This window comes from Megascapheus bottae, chromosome 32, assembly GCF_031878675.1.
Source record: "Megascapheus bottae isolate mThoBot1 chromosome 32, mThoBot2.hap1, whole genome shotgun sequence".
Classification (NCBI taxonomy): Eukaryota; Metazoa; Chordata; class Mammalia; order Rodentia; family Geomyidae; genus Megascapheus; species Megascapheus bottae.
The window spans coordinates 9395896-9417738 of NC_143540.1; the positions used below are offsets into that span (position 1 = coordinate 9395896).

Consider the following 21843-nt stretch of genomic DNA (forward strand, 5'->3'; position numbering starts at 1 on the left):
CTTAGGTCTTCCAAACATGGCTGGCGCTCTACCACTTGAGGCACAGCTCCACTCTGGCTTTCTGCTGGTTCATTGGAGATAAGAGTCTTACTTGTCCTGCCTGAGCAGGACAAGTTCCTGTAGAAATATTTTATACTCGGAAACTAGGTCTCAGTATAGGACTAGAAAAATAAGATGGTGAATTGAGATCATCTTTATAGATGGGTCACTACGTTCTGGAGTGCTCAGGGTGGAGCCAGGTCTGCCTTGTTGGTTGGATAAAAATAAAGGAGGGGGGCCTGCAGCGTGGCCTAGTGGTTAAAGTGCTTGCCTAGCATGCACGAAGCCCTGGGTTCGATTCCTTGGTACCACATGCACAACAAAAGCCAGAAGTTGCACTGTGTCTCAATTGGTAGCCTTGAGAAAGCCCAAGAATAGTGCGTAGGCCCTGAGTTCAAGTCCCAGGACTGGCAAAAAAATAAATAAGTAAAGGAGGGCTGTGAATAGTTTTGTTTTGTTTTTTTTTTAAAGAGGATGATAGATTTCTGGGGGCACATGCCCTGATGATTCTTTCTCCTTAGAATTAATCGGACAGCGTGGTGCCAAGCCTGCTTTCAGATGGCCTGCCCCCTTGTTAGAGTGTAAGTCCTTGAGACAGTGGACCCAAATGTGTTTCTATCTTATCAGTGTACCATTGCCTGGTAAACATGGCAATCTCTTCATGTTTTCCTATCAAATAATTATTACAAGGATGGACCTAACAGCCCCCCAGCAAAACACCAACCAGGTATTTGTTCGAGAAGTGTCGATAGGAAAATGCTCTTTGTGGCCTTTATGCGTCATTGTTGGACATTAAAAGTAAGTTGCAGAGCACCTGGGTGGAGATTGCAAACCTAGCAGTCACACGCCATAACTCGTGCAGCGTGGACGAGACCCAGATGCATCCATGGAAGAATCCAGACCCAGAGATGACAACATGGGATTCCATCTCAAGGCCAAACTGGAACATGACGTAGCTGTGCAGTTGTCAGAGGCTGTCTCAGGGCGGGGGTCTATCACAGGAAGCCAGGGAAGGACTTTGAGCCCCCGTGGTAGCTACACTTAAGCCTCTGTATCCTTCCATAGTGGGAACTGCTGAATTGCATTTGTCAGAACCTGAAGAAATTTGTGACTGTACACCTTAAAGAACTTGGTATATTTATTTTTGAATGTCGTATCAAATTTATCACGGTTTGTATTTTTTTTAACCTCACATGAGAAAGTTAAAGTTTCTTGACAAGTTTTAAACACCTCAAGCAATCAGAGATAATTCTGTATTCTCGCAAAGGACTCATCCGAGACGTAGACACTTGTGTTCCATTCAACAGTTAGTGGTTTCTATTAGCTGGCGTTTTAATGGCTAGTGGATTTGTCTAATGCAGGCATTCCCCAATCTTATGTGAAATACCCTGGGCTTTAAACATCAATTTAAGGAAACATCAAACTGCTTTGCTCACCGTGGCACAAAAACAGGTTAGCACAGATTTTAGGTATTTGAAATGCTAACTGGGTGACATGTCTACTCACTGTAAACACGTGCTTTGTGGCTCGTGGTGGACTCAAATACCTGGGAGGAAAACACTGAGCTTGCTTGGTCAAGGCGAGTCCTCTACTTGAGCCACAGCTCCACACTTGCAGCTTTCTGTTGGTTAATTGGAGAGAAGAGAGTCCTGGAGTTTCCTGCATGGGCTGGCTACGAACTGCCACCCTCTGATCTCAGCTTCCTTGTTAGCTAGAAGGACAGGTGTGAGCCACTGGGACCTAGCTGCTGATGGCATTTTGTAGAGAGAAGAGACCCAGAAAATGAAGTGGTAACATGGCCAAGTTTTCCCAGCTAAGCCGCCATGACAGGGTTTGAACCCAGAACTCCCTGAAGCTCTAGGCCTGGTAGATCTTGTGTTCTTTGCATGAGGCTCAGCTGAAGGAAGTAGTTTTAGCCAGACTTGCTTCTCCTCTTCATTTGTGATTTATGAAGGGATGCTAAGTCCAGAGGCCGTCCACTGTGCGTCTGGTTTGGATTCGTGTTGCTGATAACCCTTGGCTTCTTGAACTTTTTCCTACTTTGATTTGAACAAAACAAGTTTGCCCAAGGCCTTAGAACAGCTGATCCCAGCCAAATGCAGCTTGTTAACATTGATTGACTAGTCAACTGCTCTGAGGGTTTCTCAGTCTTTCCCTCCCCGCGTGTTGTTTTTTTTTAAAGACTGGTCATACCCACTGCCTCCTTGTCACTCTGTTTCAGCTACTTTTGTGGGGCTCCACCCAAACTATTGTCAGAACCCTATTCTGCATCCAAGGACCTTCCAAATACCGCAGGAGAATAGGAGACGGTGTTTAACGACGGCCCCTGTGAGAATGCTGAATCCTTGAGGTCTCTCTGTGGGAGGGTAGCGTGTGGTGGGTTTGAGCAGCATTGATTTTCACGTCACCAAGGGCCCTTGAGGTCAGCTCATGTCTGGGAAAAGAAGTGTTCAGATTGCGAAGACCCTGTTATTTCCTGGTTGAGGAGGAGTGTTTCCCTGTGAGATGAGGGAACCCTGCTTCTAGCCGGAGCATTGATAGAGAGCCTAAAGCATGTCTTTAAGAGACTTGCCCCAACCCATCAGCCCTCCTCTGCTTCACTGTTGCCTTGCTTTTCTTTTGCCTTGCTGGCAATCGAGCCCAGAACCTTGCCCAAAATTAGGCAAAGGTTGTGCTACTAAGCTGTGCCTCAGGTTCTTGGCTTTTCTCTGAACACTTCCGATGACCTGATTTAATTTTCTTTGCCTCTTTCTTTCTCTTCCTCCCCTCCACCCCCATTTTTTTTTTTGGTGCTAGTCCTGGCTGGGCCTTGAACTCAGCCTGGGCCTGGGTGCTGTCCTTGGGCTTTCTCAAGGCTAGCACTCTATCACTTGAGCCACAGCTCCACTTCCAGCTTTTACTGAATAGTGTATTGAAGATAAGAGTCTCACGGACTTTCCTGCCCAGGCTGGCTTCAAACTACAATTCTCAGATGCTGGCTTCCTGAGTAGTTAGGGTGACAGGTGGGAGCCACTGGTGCCTGGCTCTGTTGTGTTTTGATTGACTCATGGCTACTCATTAAAACGAACTTCTGATCTTCCCTTCAGTTCTTTCTGAGTCTGGTTCTCTTACTATATAAATGAACTTAAGGAATAATTTTTAAAAAGGAGCTCTCACCTTCACCTGCATTTTGCATTTGTTTGTTTTTCCTTAAATGATTGGCAGGTTTTTTTTGGGGGGGGGCTATTTTGTGTTTTTATTTATTTATTTATTTATTTATATTTATTTTTAATTAATTTATTTTTTTTTTGCCAGTCCTGGGCTTGGGCTCAGGGCCTGAGCACTGTCCTTGGACTTTCTCAAGGCTAGAGCTCTACCACTTGAGCCTCAGCACCACTTCTGGCTTTTTGCCATGTATGTGGTACCAAGGAATCGAACCCGGGTCTTTGTGCATGCTAGGCAAGCACTCTACCACTAGGCCAAACTCCCAGCCCTTGTTTTTATTTTTTATCTGTTAATCCTTCTTGAAGTAAATGTTGCCAAAAATACAAACTCTACTTCTAGCCCTAGAAATAACATTGTGTAATTGTATTGTGATAAATAGAGCTATCGAGATGAGATTGAGGACTCATTTTGGGATCTTGCTTGAGGGTAACCAGTAAGAAGGACCAGTAAACTCTTCCAGGAGTTAGGGAACATCCTTCATGAGCCATACAGAGTTATCAATTGGGCAGATGGCCATGGAAGCCAACCAGTTACATGTCTGTCTCATGATGTACGAATGAGCTCCCAGGTCTTGGCCCAATTTTCCTCACCCCTGTGAGCTATCAGAGTGTCCTCTCTCTCCCTTCTTTCCCACCTTTCCATGAGTTGAAAAAGATGTTTTCTTTATCAACCAAACCAATCACTTCATTAAATGATATTTTTCGTTTTTTATTTTTTATTAAGCAGGAGCCTATCTTTGGATCCCAAGTCAAAGTATGTGCTTTAGGTTGTGTAGTTGTGTCAGCATTAAATTTGGTTACTCAGATGGTGATCTTTATTAACCTGTATAAACACATTACCATTACCCCATTACCCCCCTCCCTTTACCATATTTGGGTGGTTTGCTTGCACAAATAGAACCTGCCGCAGAACAGCTGTAAACACTCAGACTCCTCGTTGCTCGGAAGGTTATTATTGAACGGGAAAATAACGTGTTCTCCAACTAAATAAGAATTTGGGGATAATTGCGACTTGATATTTATATTACTCTATTTTTAGAACATCAGTTTTTATAATTACGCCATCAGATGTCTTTCAGTGGCTCCCATTTAGCACAGAGAGAAAGCTAGAAAACAACCAAACTAGTTTATTCATAGTTATCGTGTGAGATGCTAGAAGAAATAATAGAACTAATTGCATCATTTTGTAAAAGCTTTTTTTTTTTTTTTTTTTTGCAGGGTTTACATTGGGAAGAGATGGGTTTATTGTACATCAGATGCATCAATACTAGTGGCTAGAAACCGTAGCAATAGAAATGTCAGCATTTGAACCACAGGGGAAGAAGTGTTTTTCTTCTGTCTAGATTTTGATTTTATGTATTTTTTATTTTATGAATCACTTAAAATTATAAAACTGTGATGCATTTGTATTCTTGTATAATGGACATCATCAGAAAGGCAAGATTGACTTTACACTTAGTTTCTAGAAAATAACTTGTAAAACATAGACCACATAATAAAAATAATTACTTAGTTTTTTTGTCTGTTTGTTATTGTTGGTTGTGGGGCTTGAATTCAGGGCCTGGGCACTGTCCTTGGGCTTTCTTAAGGTTAGTGTTCTACCACTTGAATCCCAGCACCACTTCCGGCTTTTTCTGGCGTATGTGTGGTATGGAGGAATCAAACCCAGGGCTGAAGCTAGGGCATGCTAGGCGAGCCAGCGCTCTACCACTAGGCCCCACTCCCAGCCCAGCTGCTGTTGTTGTTTGTCCTCAGTCTTTTCTCTGACTCTGGTTCTCTGACTAGCCCAATGTGTCTCCGGTCTGCAGATATCTGGAGTCTGGGAGTGATCCTTTTCATGTTGGTGTGTGGCCAGCCGCCCTTCCAGGAGGCCAATGACAGCGAGACACTCACCATGATCATGGATTGCAGATATACTGTGCCGTCCCACGTGTCCAGAGAGTGTAAAGAGTAAGTAACAGTGGCGTTTGGAAGTGGCTTCGTATGAAAGCCCAGGAGAGTTTGGTGTCTTACTTGCATGCTAGTGTTTAATACTTGTCAGAATGCTTAGATGGGGGGGGGGATTATCTCTAGAGTTTAACTGGAAATCTAGTAGTAGAATACAAAATATATTTTCACTAATTACTTCCCTGACCCGCCTCTTGCACCTGTAGAAGTACCTGCAGGAGTGACCTTGATTAGAGACCAGCCGAGAATTCTTCTTTCCCGACCCAGACCATCTGCAAACTTCAGTGGGGGGATGGGGGATGAGAGAAATTATAGAAAAATCCTTTAGTGGTTCTAGTCTAAGCTGGGTTCATCAGAAATATCACTCATAAAGTCAATGGCACAATCTAGACTCTTTAAGTTTTATCTCATCATTATCCTTGGAGGTGGTTGATTTTTTTTCTTTTTACTCACCTTTGATTTTTTCTTCTCAACTGTCTGGAAAGTTACAGTCTATCGTAGCGATTTTCCTTCCTATAAACCACCTTGTTTGTATACTTGGTGTGAAAGCTACAGTTAGTCCTTATCATTGTTGTCTTCTAAAACAACTCAGAACCTTTTGTTTACCATCTGATATTTTAGTAATTTTCCTCCTTCCCTAAACTCGGTAATCTGTCGTCAAGAATGTTTTCTAATTACCCAGATATTTAGCAAAACCTTACTTACCCCCGCTGAGATTGGAATCACATTCTTCAGCCACAATTAGGTAGAATTTCCTTTGGCCATCTGTTGGTGATTACTTTCTCATATTTTTCTGGAAAATGCGCATATGTAGCATGCAGATAGGCCCGTTGCCTGTTGGCAGTTGTTTTCTCAGTTTGTCCCTCTGCAGTTTGCTGACATCCACTGTTGCTGTGGGGAACGGAGCTGTCCATCTTGGGGTTGTCCTGCCTGAGCCTCCCTCAGGCTCCTTGCTTCTCTATACTGGGATTTCATATGTGAGACTTCCCAATTCATGATCCTCCTATTTCCTGTGTTTTCCTTCCCGTCAGGATCCCTGGAGTATACGTTTCACTCTGTTCTTATTTTTGAATCTCTTAGACTATCTATAGAAGGTTCTTCCATAGAACCTTCTCAGGTAGAAAGTTCTTTTCCAGATAGAGGGTTCCTTTCTTTCAATTCATTGTCTATGGCAAATATAAAACAAAACTTGGTTGTTGTTGTTGTTATGATTGTCAGTTTGAGAAGCCACATTTACACATTTCATTTCTTGTTTTCAAGACTGTGGTGTATTTTCTTCCTGGTTCTGTTTTCAAGCCCTAAGCACATTTGGTGGTTTGGTGTAGTTTTGTCGGTGGTGGGGCTTGAACTCGGGGCCCGTGTGCTGTCCCTGAGCTCTTCAGCGCAGGTCTAGTGCCACTGTAAGCCACAGCACCACTCCCCAGTTTTCTGGCGGTTCATGTCCCAGGCTGGCTTTGAACCTCGGTCCTCAGATCTCAGGCGTGATGAGCCACTGGCACCCAGCTCCTTATTTTTCCAACCAGGTTCCTCTAGGTAAAAACGCAATCCTAAGCCTGCGTGGTATTTCTGCTGTTCTCCCGGGAGCCCAGCTCCTTTCCTGGCCATTGCCCGACATGAGGCCCGCTTCCCCTGGGTCCCTGCGGGCCTTGGCACCCACTTTGTCCTGCGTGATAGGGAGCGGCGTCTGTGTGTCCGGCTCCTCAGCAAGCTGGGGCTTGTGATTCTAGGAACCCGTGGCTCTGCCGGGTCTGTGTTCTCCCATCCTGCCCCCCCCCACTGGTAAGCCCCCCAAAGTCAACATACATGGGGGCCCCCCCCGATGTGCACGGATGAAAGAAGCCGTGACAGAACCCCTGCTGCCTCCTCTCCCCAGCCTGATCACCCGGATGCTCCAGCGGGACCCCAAGCGGAGAGCCTCCCTGGAGGAGATCGAAAACCACCCGTGGCTCCAGGGCGTGGACCCCTCGCCCGCCACCAAGTACAACATCCCGCTGGTGTCGTACAAGAACCTCTCGGAGGAGGAGCACAACAGCATCGTTCAGCGCATGGTGCTGGGTGACATCGCCGACCGGGACGCCATCGTGGAGTACGTGCGGGGGGGGGGGGGGGCCCGGCGGGGGGGGGGGCGGGGGGCTGGCCAGGGCCAGCGGGGGAGTCCTGTTGGTTTTAGGAACCAGCGCAGTTTGAAGTCACTGGAGTATATTATTTTCTTTTTCTTCTTCTCGGTGGCACCAGGGTCTGCACGTGGAGCCTTGCGTTTGCTGGACAGGTGCTCTACCACTTGAGCCAGGTCCTCCAGCCCTTTTTAGCCGTGTTTGAGCTAGGCGTTTTTTGGCCAGCGGGACCCGGATCACGGTCACCCCAAAGCTAGGAGGAGAGGTGGGCACTACGGTGCCTGGCTTGTCCGGTCGTTCGTTGGAGATGGGTTCAGACAGGCTTCCAAGCACAGTCGTCCGCATCCGTGCCTCCTGAGAAGCCGTGGTGGCACATGCGCACATCCGCAACCCAGCTCATGCTTGTCCCTCGGGGTCACCCCACACACCCCACCGAAGAAACACTCGGGGAAGTCCTCCTGCTCGTGCCCGCTCACTGGCTCCCTGTCCCTTCGGAAGAGGAAGGAATGCGTAGACTTGACCTGCAGGCAGAGGTGCCACCGCCGCCAGCCCTCAGCTGCTCGAGTAATTGCTGGGAGTCTGAACGTGCACTTTTCCCTTCGGTGCCACCGCCTGGGTGACTTCCTGTAGCAGCACAGCCTCGTCGTTCTCCTGCTTGCTTTACAGACAATCCGCAGCACTTCACCTGTACATGAAATTCACTTCCGATGTATCTAAGGCTGATGCCCAGCTCAGCCGCTGGGTTGGTTTTTTTTTTTGTTTTTATTGGCACCCTCAAAATGAATATTTTTATTCAGTTGCCTTTTAGAATCTCCAGTGACTTCAGAACTAGATTCCACCCCCACCTCCTCGTTTGCATGCTGGTGGGATTTTCAAGTTTCCAGTTACTGAATTCCATTTGCTTGGACTTGGTTTTTTTAAAATCGGTTCTCTTTGTGGAAAAACAAAGCAGCCTCCCACCTCTCTGCGTGGCTTATACTTGCTCCCACCTTGTTTTCCTCAGCGCCCTGGAAACCAACAGGTATAACCACATCACCGCCACCTACTTCCTGCTTGCTGAAAGGATCCTGAGAGAGAAGCAGGAGAAAGAGATACAAACCAGATCTGCAAGCCCGAGCAACATCAAGGCCCAGTTTAGGTGAGAAAAACCCTTCACTGATTTTTTTTTTTTTGTTTTTTAAAAGCAAGTTCACATTTTGTGAACAGTGAACTCTTCCTCACCTCTTTTTTTTTTTTGGCCAATTCTGGGGCTTGAACTCAGGGCCTGAGCACTGTCCTTGAGCTTTCTCAAGGCCGGAGCTCTACCACTTGAGTCACAGCACCACGTCTGGCCTTTTCTGTGTATATGGTACCGAGGAATGGAACCCAGGGCTTCATGCATGCTAGGCGAGCACTCTACCTCTAAACCACACTCCCGGCCCCCTCCTCACTCTTCTTAACCTCAGGGTGAGAGGTGACTTAACTTTCAGCCTGTGGATGTGCACAACTGCATCCCATCCTGTGTCCCCCACGTTACTGGGCAGGACAGGTCAGTGCGGGAGGACAGGTGTGGAGAACGCCCCCCCCACACACACCTGGGGGGGTGCCAGTGTCCGTCTGTCCATTCATGTGTTATTTCCTGGAAGATTTCACTCCAGGAACAATGCTGAATCTTCTGTTTATTTTTATTATTATTATTTTTTAAATAAATTAGACTGTAGTGGAATATTGTGAGCCGCCTGACCTTGAGGGGACCCTGGCCTCTCCCCCTTACTGGCCACCTCTGTAGGGTGGGGCGCTGAGGAGGACTCCCAGGCCCGGGTGACGCCAGCCTTGTCCCTGGAGGAGGATTTCAGGTTGGGGTGGAGGGAGAGGGGGGCCTCTTTGGGGCTCTGCCCAGGGCTGTGCCCGGGTTCTGAGGAGCTGTTCATTTCCAGGGAAGGCGGGGGTGGCCGCGTGGGGCCCAGGGCTCGGTGGAGCTGGTGGGCGTGGCCAGAGGACGGGGGACGTTTCCTGGAGAGGCAGCAGGAGGAGGGGGGCCGCAGCTCGGGGAGCTGGCTGGGCCCGGGCCAAAGACGGAGCAGGGCTCCCCTCGCCGCGGCCGGGTGCCCACACGCCCCCTTCCCCGTTGTCGCGCAGGCAGTCGTGGCCCACCAAGATCGACGTGCCGCAGGACCTGGAGGACGACCTCACCGCCAGCCCGCTGTCGCACGCCGCCGTGCCGCCCCCGCCGCCGCCGCCGCCCGGGCGGGCCGGGGACGGCGTGCTCAACGGCCACCGGGCCCGGGCCCTGGGCGAGCCCGGCCGGAAGGAGGAGCCGCCCGCGCCGGCGGGGCCCGCGCCGCCCAGCGCCACCGCCGCCGCCGCCGCCACGCCGGCTCCCGGCAGCCTCCCCGCCGCGGCGGGCGGCCGCAAGTGCCTGTTCCGCGTGGAGGAGGACGAGGAGGAGGACGAGGAGGACAAGAAACCCATGTCCCTGTCCACGCAGGTGGTGCTGCGCCGCAAGCCCTCGGTGACCAACCGCCTGACCTCGCGCAAAAGCGCGCCGGTGCTCAACCAGATCTTCGAGGAGGGCGAGTCGGACGACGAGTTCGACATGGACGAGAGCCTGCCGCCCAAGCTGAGCCGGCTGCGCATGAACATCGCCTCGCCGGGCCCGGTGCCCAAGCGCTACCACCGCCGCAAGAGCCAGGGCCGCGGCTCCAGCTGCAGCAGCTCCGAGACCAGCGACGACGACTCGGAGAGCCGCCGGCGCCTCGACAAGGACGGCGGCCTGGGCTACTCGTGGCACCGCCGGGACAGCAGCGAGGGCCCGCCGGGCAGCGAGGGCGACGGGGGCGGCGGCGGGGGCGGCGGCGGGGCGCAGGGCAAGCCGGGCGCGGGCGGCGCGGGCGCGGACAGGACGAGCCCCGGCGGTGAGCACGGCGCGGGCGGCCCGGCGGCGGGGGGCGGCGGCCCGGCGGGCGGCTCGGGCTCGGCGCGCCGCTGCTGCGCGGGGCCCCCGCCGGCCTCGGCCTCCTCCGCCGCCTCCTCCGCCCCCGCCCCGGCCCCCGCCGCCCCGGCGCCCGCCCCCGCCCCGCGCGGGCCCGGCGAGCTGGTGGAGGGCCTCAAGCTGGTGGGGCTGTGCCTGGGCTCGCGGCTGCGCGGCGGGGCGCGGGGCGCGGCGGGCCCCGGCGGGGCGCCCTGCCTGCTGGACCCGCGCCGCGGCCTGGCGCTGTCGAGCGTCAAGGTGCAGGAGAAGTCCTCGTGGAAGATGTGCGTGGGGGCCGCGGGCCGCGCGCCCCCCGCCGCCAGCGCCGCCCTGCGCTTCCTCTCCGAGACCTCGGCCGAGCTGCGCGGCCTGCAGGGCCGCGGCCTGAAGAACAACGTGCTGCAGCTGCCGCTGTGCGAGAAGACCATCTCCGTGAACATCCAGCGCAGCCCCAAGGAGGGCCTGCTGTGCGCGCCCAGCCCGGCCAGCTGCTGCCACGTCATCTGACGGCGCCCGCCGGCCACGCCCCCGGCGCCCCGGCCACGCCCCGCCGCCGGGCCGGGCCGATGACCACGCCCCCGGGCCGGCCACGCCCCCTGCTTCGCCCAGTCCTCGTCCACCCGAGAGCGCCGTCGTCATCTCCTCCTCCTCCTCCTCCTCCTCGTCGTCGTCCGCCCGCTCGCTCGCCCGCCGACGGCGTGACAATGCATGGTCTTTGTGCATGCTGCTAGACGCGTCTGCTCGGCCGTCCCGTGTGCTGGCCTCCCCTTTAACGCGGGTGGCCATCGGGATTCGATTAAAATGTATATTTGGAACCGACTGCAAACGGAGCACTTAGCCGCCAGCCGTTCTGCACCGGAGCCTGGAGCGGGAAGGGAGCCCGCCTCGTGTCCCTGCGCCACGGCAGCCTGCCGCCCCGGGACGGCAGCGAGCATGCGCGGCGCTGACCAAAGCAATAACCTGGGCGCATGCGCGGGGGCGGGGCCCGGGTGTGGCCCCCACACCTGTGTGTCTTAGGCCGTCGTCGTCGTCGTCGTCGTGGTCGTCGTCCTGCACGGCGGCCTCCCCGCCACGGCGGCCTCGGGACGTGTGGGGGACGCGTGGCGTTCACACAGATGCGCAGAGCCCGCCGCTGGCTGGGACCCCGCCCCGCCCCATCCGCCCCATCCTATCCTCCCCGCCCCGCCCCGCCCCACCCCACCCCGCCTTCTTGCCAGACAAGGACTTCGGAACCCACACGCGAGCCGGGGCCCGGGAAGGCCGAGGACGGCGCCCCCGGGCCGCAGCGGCGGTGGGGACGGGGACCGGACCAGGCCACCCCGGCCCGCACCCGGGCCCCGCGCCGCCGCTCGTCCCTCCCCTCGGACTCCTCGTCGGGATGCCTACCCAGCCGTGCAAGGTAAGAGAAGACGGCGCCTGGCGGCCGAGCCCTTCCCCTCGACGCTGCGGCTCGGGGATGGGGCGGGGGATCTCGGCAGCAGGGCCCGGGACAGAGGGCGCGGCGGGCTCCGTGGCGGGCTCCCCGGCGGGGAACCCCTCCTCGTGGCCGCCGTTCTCCTGGCCGTGCACACAGCGATGCTCCCGTGGTCGCCCAGAGCCTTGCCAAGGCGCCGTCTCACTCGCCCCCCGTGTCTGGTTTCCAGCCGTCGTCAGTGTTGTCTGTTTTTGTTCAGCTGTATCTCCAGATGTAGACACGGTGCTTACTTTAGGGTCAGCAGCGATGCCTTACGGGTGGCGCGTGGTTGGGAGGGGGTTGCCTCCGGGCCCGCGGGCGTCTCCACCCTCGTCTGTCCGGGGACGACTGCCTGTGTCTGTCAACAACGTGTCACGTACCGGAGAGCGAGGATACTACCGGACCAAACGACTCTACCTGCTCTAAACACCGTCCTTGTGCCCCTTAACCTGTCCCCAGAAGTTGCATAGAGTTACAGTAGTGTGTTAAATATCGTGAGGGAGGGGGCGGAAACAGTCTTGTATTTTTCTGTATGTGTGTGTACATATATACATGTGTATATATATATAAAAAAATTATGTACTTCTGACAATTCTCTGTGTATTTAAAGACAGGTGACAATCTCGACACGGATTTGACCGAGAGCCGTGAGGGTGAATTGAAGGGGAGGGGAGGGGTGGACCCCTAACTTGAGTCAGAGGGACAGAATTCGCAGCTGCTTCCAGTTCTGTTCCATTTTCTTTTCTTCCGTCATTGTGTAAACATTGGCAGGTATTTGACCCACGGGGAAAGAATCCAAATAATAAAGCGACATATTGGTGTTCAGCAATAGAACCCGAGTCCTTGTCATGAGTATTTCCCGTCATGAGTGCTGTGTTTGGGGGTACAGTCAAAGCCCAGCCTGGTGAGGCCCTGCCAGGCCTCCCCCCCCCCATGCCCACAACCTGCACAACTTCACACCCACACAAAACCATCCCGACCACACTGCTGCCAAGACCACGGGGGCTCCAGCATGCTCACAAAGTGTGCTTTTTGCTTCCTGAGTAGGATTTTTCTTGCAACACTTGAAAACCACCTAGCTAGAAGAAACTGCAGCCATGTCATTATTCTCCATAGGGCTTTACTATACTCTTTATCCACTGGTTGCTGTCTTTCCCTAATGCAAATGCTGAAAACTAGAGCCAACCAGAGCCTGTGTAGGTCCTCCCTCCCTCCCTCCCTCCCTCCTTCCCTTCTTTCCTTCCTCCTGCCCCATCTGGACTTTTTGCTACACTTTTCCTTTCTCCTATCTCTAGCACAGACAGCATAGCGACCGCCTATTCCGTTTCAAATACCCAACAAAACAAACATGGCTGGATCTGTCTCTCTGCAAATTGCCACATTCCTCTGTCCCCCTTTCTGCCTCCTGATCACACTCTTGGGACTGCTTTCTCCCAAGATTCTGTTGCAACAACCTTCCCTGTGCAGAAGTCAGTGGTTTAAGATCAAGACAGCTTTATGGTGATCGTTTCCCCGTCTCCTGAAATCACACCATTCGATGGGGTTTTCCAGTATGCCTTTTCATGGGAGCCTTACCACCACCCCCTTTTCACATTTTCACCTGGACCCCTCCACCTAGAGACACCATGATCATACTCGGCCTTTTCTCCTCATCTTCCCATCAGTCTAGGCAGTCACGACTTCAGGGTCAGTTTGACAATCTTGCAAACTTCACTTCTTCTTTGTTCTACTTATTCTAACTGCTGGCTTCTCTTTCCCAACAGCCTGACCCCAGGTTCTTTCTGTCAGCATTTGACCTCTTGATGCTTCCAGGAACTAACTACTTGTTTGGCCTTTCTACTTTTCAAAAAGAATCTTTTAACTATTCCCCCCGCCCTTTTTTTTTTTTTGGTCTGAGACTGGGATTTGAACTTGCTACCCGATGCTTTTTGTTCACTGGGTAGTGCTCTGCCTTGCTTCCCACCCGAGTCTTGGGGCTTGAACTCAGGGCCTGCTTTCACTCTGCTTTTCTTCTCAAGGCTAGCACTTGAGCCACAGTGCCACTTGCAGCTTTTTCTGCGGATGTGGGGCCGAGGAATTGAACCCAGACCATCGTGCATGCTAGGCAAGCACTCAACCACTGGGCCACGCTCCCAGCCTGGGGAGACGCTTGGAAGAGGAGGAGGAGGAGGAGGAGGAGGAGGGATAGAAGAACCATGTATGTGGGAGAGCGTCCATGGATGGGAGAGCAGAGGACAGCATTCTCCACTCTCACCACACGAGGGCGCGCTAAGCCCAGGCTGTCACAAGTGCCAGGGACCCAGATGGCAATTCTCTACTTCCACCATAAGGCAGCACCCTAAGTCCTCGCCTCTGGGAGAGCGGATGATGGCGATTCCCCACTGGACCACTAGGGGGGGGGGGCGCTAGAACCAGGCCTTCCATAGGAGCCAGGGCCGGCCATTGCCCACGCTCACCACAAGAGGGTGGCACACCCCAGAGCTCCCCGAGATTCCACAGCGGCACCAGGAGAGGGTGCCCTAAGTGCAGGCCCAGAACATGTGACCCCCCCCAAGGGCCACATGGGCAGAAAGACAATGAGGACCCAGGACCAGGAGCGGGCCTGGTGGCAGAGTGTCTGCCTATAGCTTGCACAAAGCCCAGGGTTCGATTCCTTGGTGCCATGTACACAGAAAAGGCCAGAAGTGGTGCACCAGCCTTGAGAAAGCCCAAGGACAGTGCCCAGGCCCAGGATTGACAGGACGACGCGAACCAAAGACACAACCGCAGGCAGCGTTGACAACGTGGCTTCTCGTTCATTGTGGAACGTTGTAGAAAGACTGTCACACTCGGTGCACACACCCCGAACCCGCTCCTACGGCTGACCCACAACCAGACCTCCTACCGTAGCCAGGCCAGCAGGGCCCGAGAACTCTCCCGCGGGAGCCCGGGCACAGGCTGAGTCGGGAGGGGTGACAGGGGGGGACGTGGGGTTGAGGACGGGGTCGGGGGACTCCAGAATGGCCACCTGCCACTCCTCCACGCTGGGCTGCAGGTTCTGGTACCCAGGGACTCCGCGTGGGTCCATGGGAACATACTCGGGGTCCATGGGCATGTAGTGGGGTTCGTGGGAGTCACAACAGAGGGAGTTTGAGGGGTCCTGAGGGAGAAGAATGGGGAGGTCAGCGGGGAGGGGACACAGGGGTCCCTAAAAGTTGCCTGTGCAGGCCAGGACGTGGCCTCATTGCTTTGCCGTGGCTGTGGATGTCCACGGGAGTGGAGAATTCACCCACACATGGGAATCCACGGATGGGGGGGTCTCAACCCCGGGCCCCACCCCTAAGCCCGAGGGTGAGGGCTCAGGGCTGAGGGGACCCCAAGACCCCACTGACACAAGGGGTGAGCGCCATCTCATAGGCCCCCTCCTGTTCCTGCGCGGTGGGCACAGCGTGGGTGCTCACGTGAGACCCTGTGTGTCCCCCGAGATCCCCACGACTCCCTGAAAGGGACACAGCGCTCCCCTCGCTGCACGGCTCGCTGTGTCCAGCTGCCCAGGTGGAGGCCCTGACTCACACGTGGACGGAGCGGTTGAGGGGCCTTGGCCTTGAGGACCCCTCGGGGGCACAGCTGTCCCCCCAGTACGTTGTACCTTAAGGTCCCCGCTTGGAAAGCAGGACTGGAAGTCCAGGTAGACGTGGCTGTCGTCCACGAGGCTCAGCGCAGGTTCCGGGCCGAGGGCGGCGTGGGGGGCATCAAGTGGGGGACCCCAGCACTGCTGTAGGGAGCGAGGAAAGCATTCAACGAGGGGGGGAGCCTGAGTCCCTTGAAGCCAGGACCACACCGGGACACAGCCACACGCACGGCGGGGATGGGACAGCGCGGAGGACGCGTGGAAATCACCCCTGGCTTCTTGGCATCTCCCACGTCCACGCTGGGGCCGTGGCCCTGGTCCTGGGCTGAGCTGCAGGCGAGGGTGCCGGCTCTGTGGGACGAAGCAGTGGCGTCTCACACCCCGGCTGCCCGCCCTCCCCTGGGGACCCCACAGGCCTGGGGACAGCAGAGGAGGCGACAGCAGCCTGGCTCTGTCCCTTGGATCCTCACGCCCCCCCTCATGCCCCACTTGGACACGGGTGACACTCACGTGACCCCCGGGGAACCTGCCCCGGGCTGCTCCAGGCTGGCCCTGCCGTCGGGGCTCTGCATCAATGGCCTTCCTGGAAGGGACAGGGGCTGGTGACACATCAGAGCATGGCACACACACGTATGCAGCCCCCCGGGGTGACACACCCGGGTACCCACCCCAGAGCCCTGCTGGGGCCGTCGGGGGCCACGCTTGTGCCACGTGGGGAAGACAAAACTCAGCCTCGTCCACTCTCCCCTTCCTTGTCCCCTGTGACTCTGCCTGTGGTGGTGGAGGGTCCTGAATCCACCGTGTCAGAGAGGAAGACCAAGACAAAAGAGGTGACACAGAGGGACAGGCGGGTCTCTGTCCTCCGGCCTGGCCTGTGAGACCCCAGGGCGTCAGGAGCAGAGAAGCTGGAGGATGGCGCCTGGGCCCCGGGGGGCTCGGCAGCCCTTCTGCCCCACGGCGTCCACCCACCCGTGCTCTGGTCGATCTCCACGAAGCCCCGGAGCCGACAGATGCCGTCCACCCACTTGTACATGGCCTCCTCCGTGTCGGCCAACAGGTAGAAGGGCCGCCGGGCGGTCTCGATGGCGAACACGAAGCCGTCGGGCTGCCTCAGCGTGTGGAAGTTCACCTCGGCGTCTACCCACTGGCAGAAGGTCAGGTCGATGGTCCGCAACGGCCTCTGCGAGCCGGGGCTCCTGTAGTACTGCAGCACATCCGGGTCCCCGCTCATCTTGCCGCTCCGTAGCACGAACCAGCGTCTTCTCCAGATCTGGGGGGGCGCAGGCGTCATTTCAGGGGGAGGGGAAGGGGGAAGAGCCCCGGCCCGGGTTCGAATCCTTGGTCCCGCAGACCCGGGGAAAACGCCGGGAGCGGTGCCCCGGCTCAAGTGGTAGAGCGCCAGCCTTGAGCCGAAGGTGTCCAGGCCCCGAGTTCAAGCCCAGGGCTGCAGAATGAGAGGGGGAGGCGGGAGGAGGGGAGGCCGAGGGGGAGGGGGAGAGGGGGGGGGAGAGGGCGGTGGCCCCGGGTTCGAGCCCCGCCCTGCGGCCCGGGATCCGCGCCCGAGCCAGGGCCGGCAGCGCGGCGGGGAGGGGAGGGGAGGGGAGGGGAGGGGGAGGGAGGGCAGGACCCCCCCCGAGGCCGAGCAGCCCCCACCCCGACCCCCCTTGCCGTCCACACTCACCACGGGCCCGCACTTGTCCTCGCGGGGCGCCTTCCTCAGCCAGCCGGAGCACACGACGTACGCGCCGTCCATGGCGAGCGCCCAGCCCGGATGCCGGCGGAGCCCGCGCCCTCCGCCCCGCCCCTCGAGCCTGGCCCCGCCCCCAAGCCCTAGACCCGCCCCTCGAGCCCTGGCCCCGCCCCTCGAGCCCTGGCCCCGCCCCCAAACCCTGGACCTGCCCCTCGAGCCTGGCCCCGCCCCTCGAGCCTGGCCCCGCCCTCGAGCCTGGCCCCGCCCCCAAGCCCTAGACCCGCCCCTCGAGCCCTGGACCCGCCCCTCGAGCCTGGACCCGCCCCCAAACCCTGGACCTGCCCCTCGAGCCTGGACCCGCTCCCAAGCCCTAGACCCGCCCCTCGAGCCTGGCCCCGCTCTCGAACCTGGCCCCGCCCCCAAGCCCTGGCCCCGCCCCTCACGCCCTGGCCCCGCCCCCTCGAGCCTGGCCCCGCCCCCAAACCCTGGACCCGCCCCTCAATCCCTGGACCCTCCCCTCGAGCCTGGACCCGCCCCGCCCCGCCACGCCCTGTCCAGTGCAGCTCATCCTTGCCCAGCCCCGCCCCCTATATGCCCCGCCTCCCCGTCCCACGCTCCGCCCGCCCCCTCCCCCACTGCCTCTCCTGCACCCCACTTCCTGTTCTTCCTCAGACTGTGTGTCCCACCCTCACTGGGCGTGTGTCTGCGTGTGTCTGTGTGTGTGTCTGTGTGTGTCTGTGTGTGTCTGTGTCTGTCTCTGTGTCTGCGTGTGTCTGTGTGTGTGTGTCTGCACATGTACGCGTGTGTCTGTCTCTCTGCGCGTGTGTCTGTGTCTCTGTCTGTGCATGTGTCTGTGTGTGTATCTGTGTCTGTGCGTGTCTGTATCTGTGTCTGTCCGCGCATGTGTGTGTCTCTGTGTCTGTGTGTCTGCGCGTGTGTCTGTGTGTGTCTCTGTCTGTCTGTGCGTGTGTCTGTGTGTGTGTGCGTGTGTCTGTGTGTATGTGTCTGTCTGCGCGTGTGTGTGTGTCTCTGTGTCTGTGTCTGTCTGCGCGTGTGTCTGTGTGTGTCTCTGTGTCTGTGCGTGTGTCTGTGTGTGTGTATCTGTGTCTGTCTGTGTGTGTGTCTGTGTGTGTATCTGTGTGTCTGCACGCGTGTGTCTCTGTGTCTGTGTGTGTGTCTGTGTGTGTATCTGTGTCTGTCTGTGTGTGTGTCTGTATGTGTATCTGTGTCTGTCTGCACGTGTCTGTGTGTGTGACTGTGTGTCTGTGTGTGTCTCTGTATCTGTCTGTCTGCGCGTGTGTCTGTCTGTGTGTGACTGTGTGTGTGTGTCTGTCTGCGCGTGTCTGTGTGTATGACTGTGTCTGTGTGTGTGACTGTGTCTGTGTGTGTGTATCTGTGTCTGTCTGCGCGTGTCTGTGTGTATGACTGTGTCTGTCTGTCTGTCTGCGCATGTGTCTGTGTGTGTGACTGTGTGTGTGTATCTGTGTCTGTGCGTGTGTCTGTGTGTGTGTATCTGTGTCTGTCTGTGCGTGTGTGTGTATCTGTGTCTGCGCATGTGTGTGTGTCTGTGTGTGTCTGCGCGTGTCTGTGTGTGTCTCTGTGTCTGCGCGTGTGTCTGTGTGTGTGACTGTCTGCGCGTGTCTGTGTTATGACTGTCTGTGTCTGTCTGCGTGTGTGTCTGTGTGTGTCACTGTGTGTGTGTATCTGTGTCTGTCTGCACGTGTCTATATGACTGTGTCTGTGTGTGTCTGTCTGCGCGTGTGTCTGCGTGTGTGTCTGTGTATCTGTGTCTGTCTGCGCGTGTGTCTGCGTGTGTGTCTGTGTGTGTATCTGTGTCTGTCTGTCTGCGTGTGTCTGCGTGTCTGTGTGTGTATCTGTGTCTGTCTGTCTGCGCGTGTGTCTGCGTGTCTGTGTGTGTATCTGTGTCTGTCTGTCTGCATGTGTGTCTGCGTGTGTCTGTGTGTGTATCTGTGTCTGCGCGTGTGTCTGCGTGTGTGTGTATCTGTGTCTGTCTGCGTGTGCGTGTGTGTCTGCGTGTGTGTGTCTGTCTGTCTGCGCGTGTGTCTGGGTGTCTGCGTGTGTGCGTGGCTGCAGTTCCAAGTCCTCCGGGCGCCCTGGGGCAGTCAGCTCCCCTCTGGCCGCCGGGTCTTCCCGGGTTAGACGCAGGCTGCCCAGGCCGGCCTGGCGGTGGTGGCCAGGGGTCTCGCTCCATCCCGGACAGCCTCCGTCCCCCGGGGCGTTTGCTGTGGCTCTAACCTTGAGAAAATCCCAAGGACAGCGCCCAGGCCCTGAGCTCAGGACCAGCCACAAACAACAACAATAACAGTAATAATAATGTGCAGATGAACGGAAGTACTTTCCCCATTCGTGAACCCCTGGCTCATTGGGAACAAACCCATCTGCCCTGCTCAGGCTCTAGCATTATAACTTTGTACCCTAAAAAAAAGTCAAATGCTAACAACCTTCAAGCCTCCTAAGCCCTGGTTGAGAGGGAGAGAAAGGTCAACTGACCCATCAAGGGTCAGAATGAGGATTTCAGGGGAGCTGTGCAAGCAGGAAGAAGTCTTAAATGTAACAGTTCCTTGGCAGGACGGAAAGGAGGCCGAGCAGGGAGAGACCTGGGCCTGCAGGTCTGCAAGACCAGAGGCAGGTGGTTCAAGTTCACCCTGAAGCCAGCAGGGAAAGCAACTCTGCTGGTTCCCCAGCTCAGCCAGCCTTGGGGGAGACCTGCAACATTGGTAACAGAGTTGCCCCCAGAGTCAGGCCTCTTCTTAGCCTGTCCAAACAAGGTCTTAATTAGAATCCTTTCCCAGCCTCAGAGGAAGGCAATTTATTGTCTTGTCAGGAGGTAAAACAATAGCAGGCCCCATCTCCTACCAGAGGCAAGCAGAACCTCTTTCCTTCCTTCTCCCAATCATCAGAATCCTTAGAAGCCTGGATGCCCTCCCTCCCTGTTTCCATGCAAACCCTCACTCCACAGTGGAGTTGCAGGGCCCTTTCTCTGCTGCCTCCCTGCACCCCAGTGAGTCTCTGCCCTCTTGGCTCTGGGGCCTGAGGCTGCCTGAGAAGTGGGGCAGAGACCATGTGTGTGTGTGTGATCAAAGTGGTGCTGAGGCTGAAGTGGTGGAGCTCTAGCCTTGAGAAAGCCCAAGGACAGTGCTCAGGCCCTGAGTTCAAGTCCAGGATTGGCAAAAAGAAAAAAGGGCTCACATACAAAAAAAAAAAAACCGCACATAGGATTATTTTGAGGGGTGATGAGCCAGTGACCAATACACAGAGATTTGCATTTTGAGTAAGACAAATAATCCGTTCCATTGTGTCAGGATGGGAGAAGATGAGCCTGGAAAAGTCTCCTGGGGCTTGAACTCAGGGCCTGAGCACTGTCCTTGGGTTTTCTCAAGGCTAGAGCTCTACCACTTGAGCCACAGCACCACTTCTGGCTTTTTCTGTGTATGAGGCACCGAGGAATCGAACCTGGGGATTTGTGCATGCTAGGCAAGCACTTTACCAGGGGATCAGGGCGTGTCATGGATTTCCCTGCCAGAGGTGACTTGAACCCCACTTCCCATCTCAGCCTCCTGAGCATCTTCTCTGCGCAAGGAAGGGACCCCATGTGGTGGTAGCCTGCCCCAATGTCTGCCACAGACCCATGGCTCTATTGTCACAGCCCTGGGGTCCCAGAGGATCCCCGGGGAAGAATGTGGGAGGGCGAGGAGCGTTGGGGACAAACCCACAGGAAGTCACGTTCTGAAGAGTGTTTATTGTGGAAATAACATATTGAAGTCTACATAGCCAGCAAGTGGGGAGACAAAGACCCTCTCCCCACGCCCCTCAAAGCTGCAAAGCTGCTCCCTCTGGCTTCCTACAGCGTGGTCTGCATCACGGGCCAATGCTCTGCCATATGTCTGCCCACTCCTCCCTGGTGTACTGCAGAGCCCGGGTCTTCTCCTGGTCCAGTACAGCATACTGTACCTTCTCATCGGAGTGGATGGAGAAAGGGAAGGGCTGTGGGGAGCAATGTCAGGGCAAGGAAATGGCTGCAGAGCTTAAGACAGGCCTGATTTCATCGTTGTGTAACCAGAGCTCTGAGGTCTCCCCTTCAAGAGAATGATTCCCTCCCCTGGACTTAATTGCTAGGGCAGCTTCTGAGGTCCCAGCTTCAAGGGGACCCCAGCCCCACCCCATCCCCATCTTGGTCGGAAGGTAGGTTCAGGTCTTCACATCTGTCCCCCTATCCCAAAATGCATGCAGGAAATGACACCGTGCTGGTGGCTGGCCACGAATTCCATGGACAGCAAATCCTTACCTGCTCTCTCCACTGGATCCCAATTTGCTTTTCCTTGCTGGTCTCCTCTGTGGCAGCCCCCAGCTTTGGGGGCTCCCCCGGGATAGCCTTCCTCAGAATGAGGGGCCCACCCCGCCCCCCAGGCTGCCTCTCTGTGGGTGTACCCATAGCCCACCCTGTGAAAAGGGCCAGAAGAGAAGCTCGGACAGCCAAGGGGGGGGGCACCCTGACTAAAGCCTATCGAGTTGCTAGACAAGTGTGGATGGGATGGGACAGGGAGAGAGGCTCTGGCCCCTGGGACCCCCTCCTCAGGCTCAGGGACCCCTCTTCAGCTGACCCACGGGTACCTTGCAGCCATATCTTGCAGAGTTTGTCTGGAAGTCCAGGTCCACATAGTTGATTTGCCTGGGGCTCCTTCTGGAAGCTGGGCCCTCAGCACCCCAGTGGGTAGGAGGTGCCTTCTCCCAGCTCGGCTGGTGTGCATTGGAAAAGCCATCTATGCAATGCCCGGCCCATACCAGCTGTGCCCTGCTCAATGGCCTCTTTCAAACA

At 56.0% G+C, this 21843-nt stretch overlaps 2 protein-coding genes across 6 annotated transcripts in view; one reads left to right on the forward strand and one right to left on the reverse strand.

The window, feature by feature from the left end:
- Snrk (SNF related kinase) overlaps nt 1-10783 on the forward strand; it is a 30569-nt gene extending 19786 nt beyond the window's left edge. For all 5 annotated transcript variants that reach the window (XM_090323089.1, XM_090323092.1, XM_090323091.1 and 2 more), the window contains 4 exons: nt 5051-5192; nt 7063-7275; nt 8307-8441; nt 9422-10783. In XM_090323089.1, the coding sequence (XP_090179215.1) occupies nt 5051-5192; nt 7063-7275; nt 8307-8441; nt 9422-10760 (1829 nt within the window). In that variant the 3' untranslated portion in view covers nt 10761-10783. The remainder of the gene's footprint in view (nt 1-5050; nt 5193-7062; nt 7276-8306; nt 8442-9421) is intronic.
- A 4654-nt stretch (nt 10784-15437) lies between these two features.
- Nucleotides 15438-17074, reverse strand: LOC150043273 (GRB2-associated-binding protein 2-like). The gene is made up of 5 exons (XM_090323194.1): nt 16998-17074; nt 16286-16586; nt 15827-15899; nt 15522-15667; nt 15438-15460 (listed from the first exon to the last, which is right to left on the reverse strand). Exons 1-5 carry the CDS (start codon nt 17067-17069, stop codon nt 15438-15440), a joined length of 615 nt encoding a protein of 204 aa, XP_090179320.1. The 5' UTR covers nt 17070-17074.
- Between the last annotated feature and the right edge of the window lie 4769 nt (nt 17075-21843).

What these genes read in the sequence shown, in the direction of transcription:
- LOC150043273 (XM_090323194.1), bottom strand. Translation starts at nt 17,069, where the DNA reads ATGGACGGCGCGTACGTCGTGTGCTCCGGCTGGCTGAGGAAGGCGCCC. An exon ending in GCAGGTTCCCCGGGGGTCAC is followed by an intron (nt 15,668 to 15,826) that starts GTGAGTGTCACC and finishes TTCGTCCCACAG; the next exon opens with AGCCGGCACCCTCGCCTGCA. An exon ending in TGTGGCTGTGTCCCGGTGTG is followed by an intron (nt 15,461 to 15,521) that starts GTCCTGGCTTCA and finishes CGCTCCCTACAG; the next exon opens with CAGTGCTGGGGTCCCCCACT.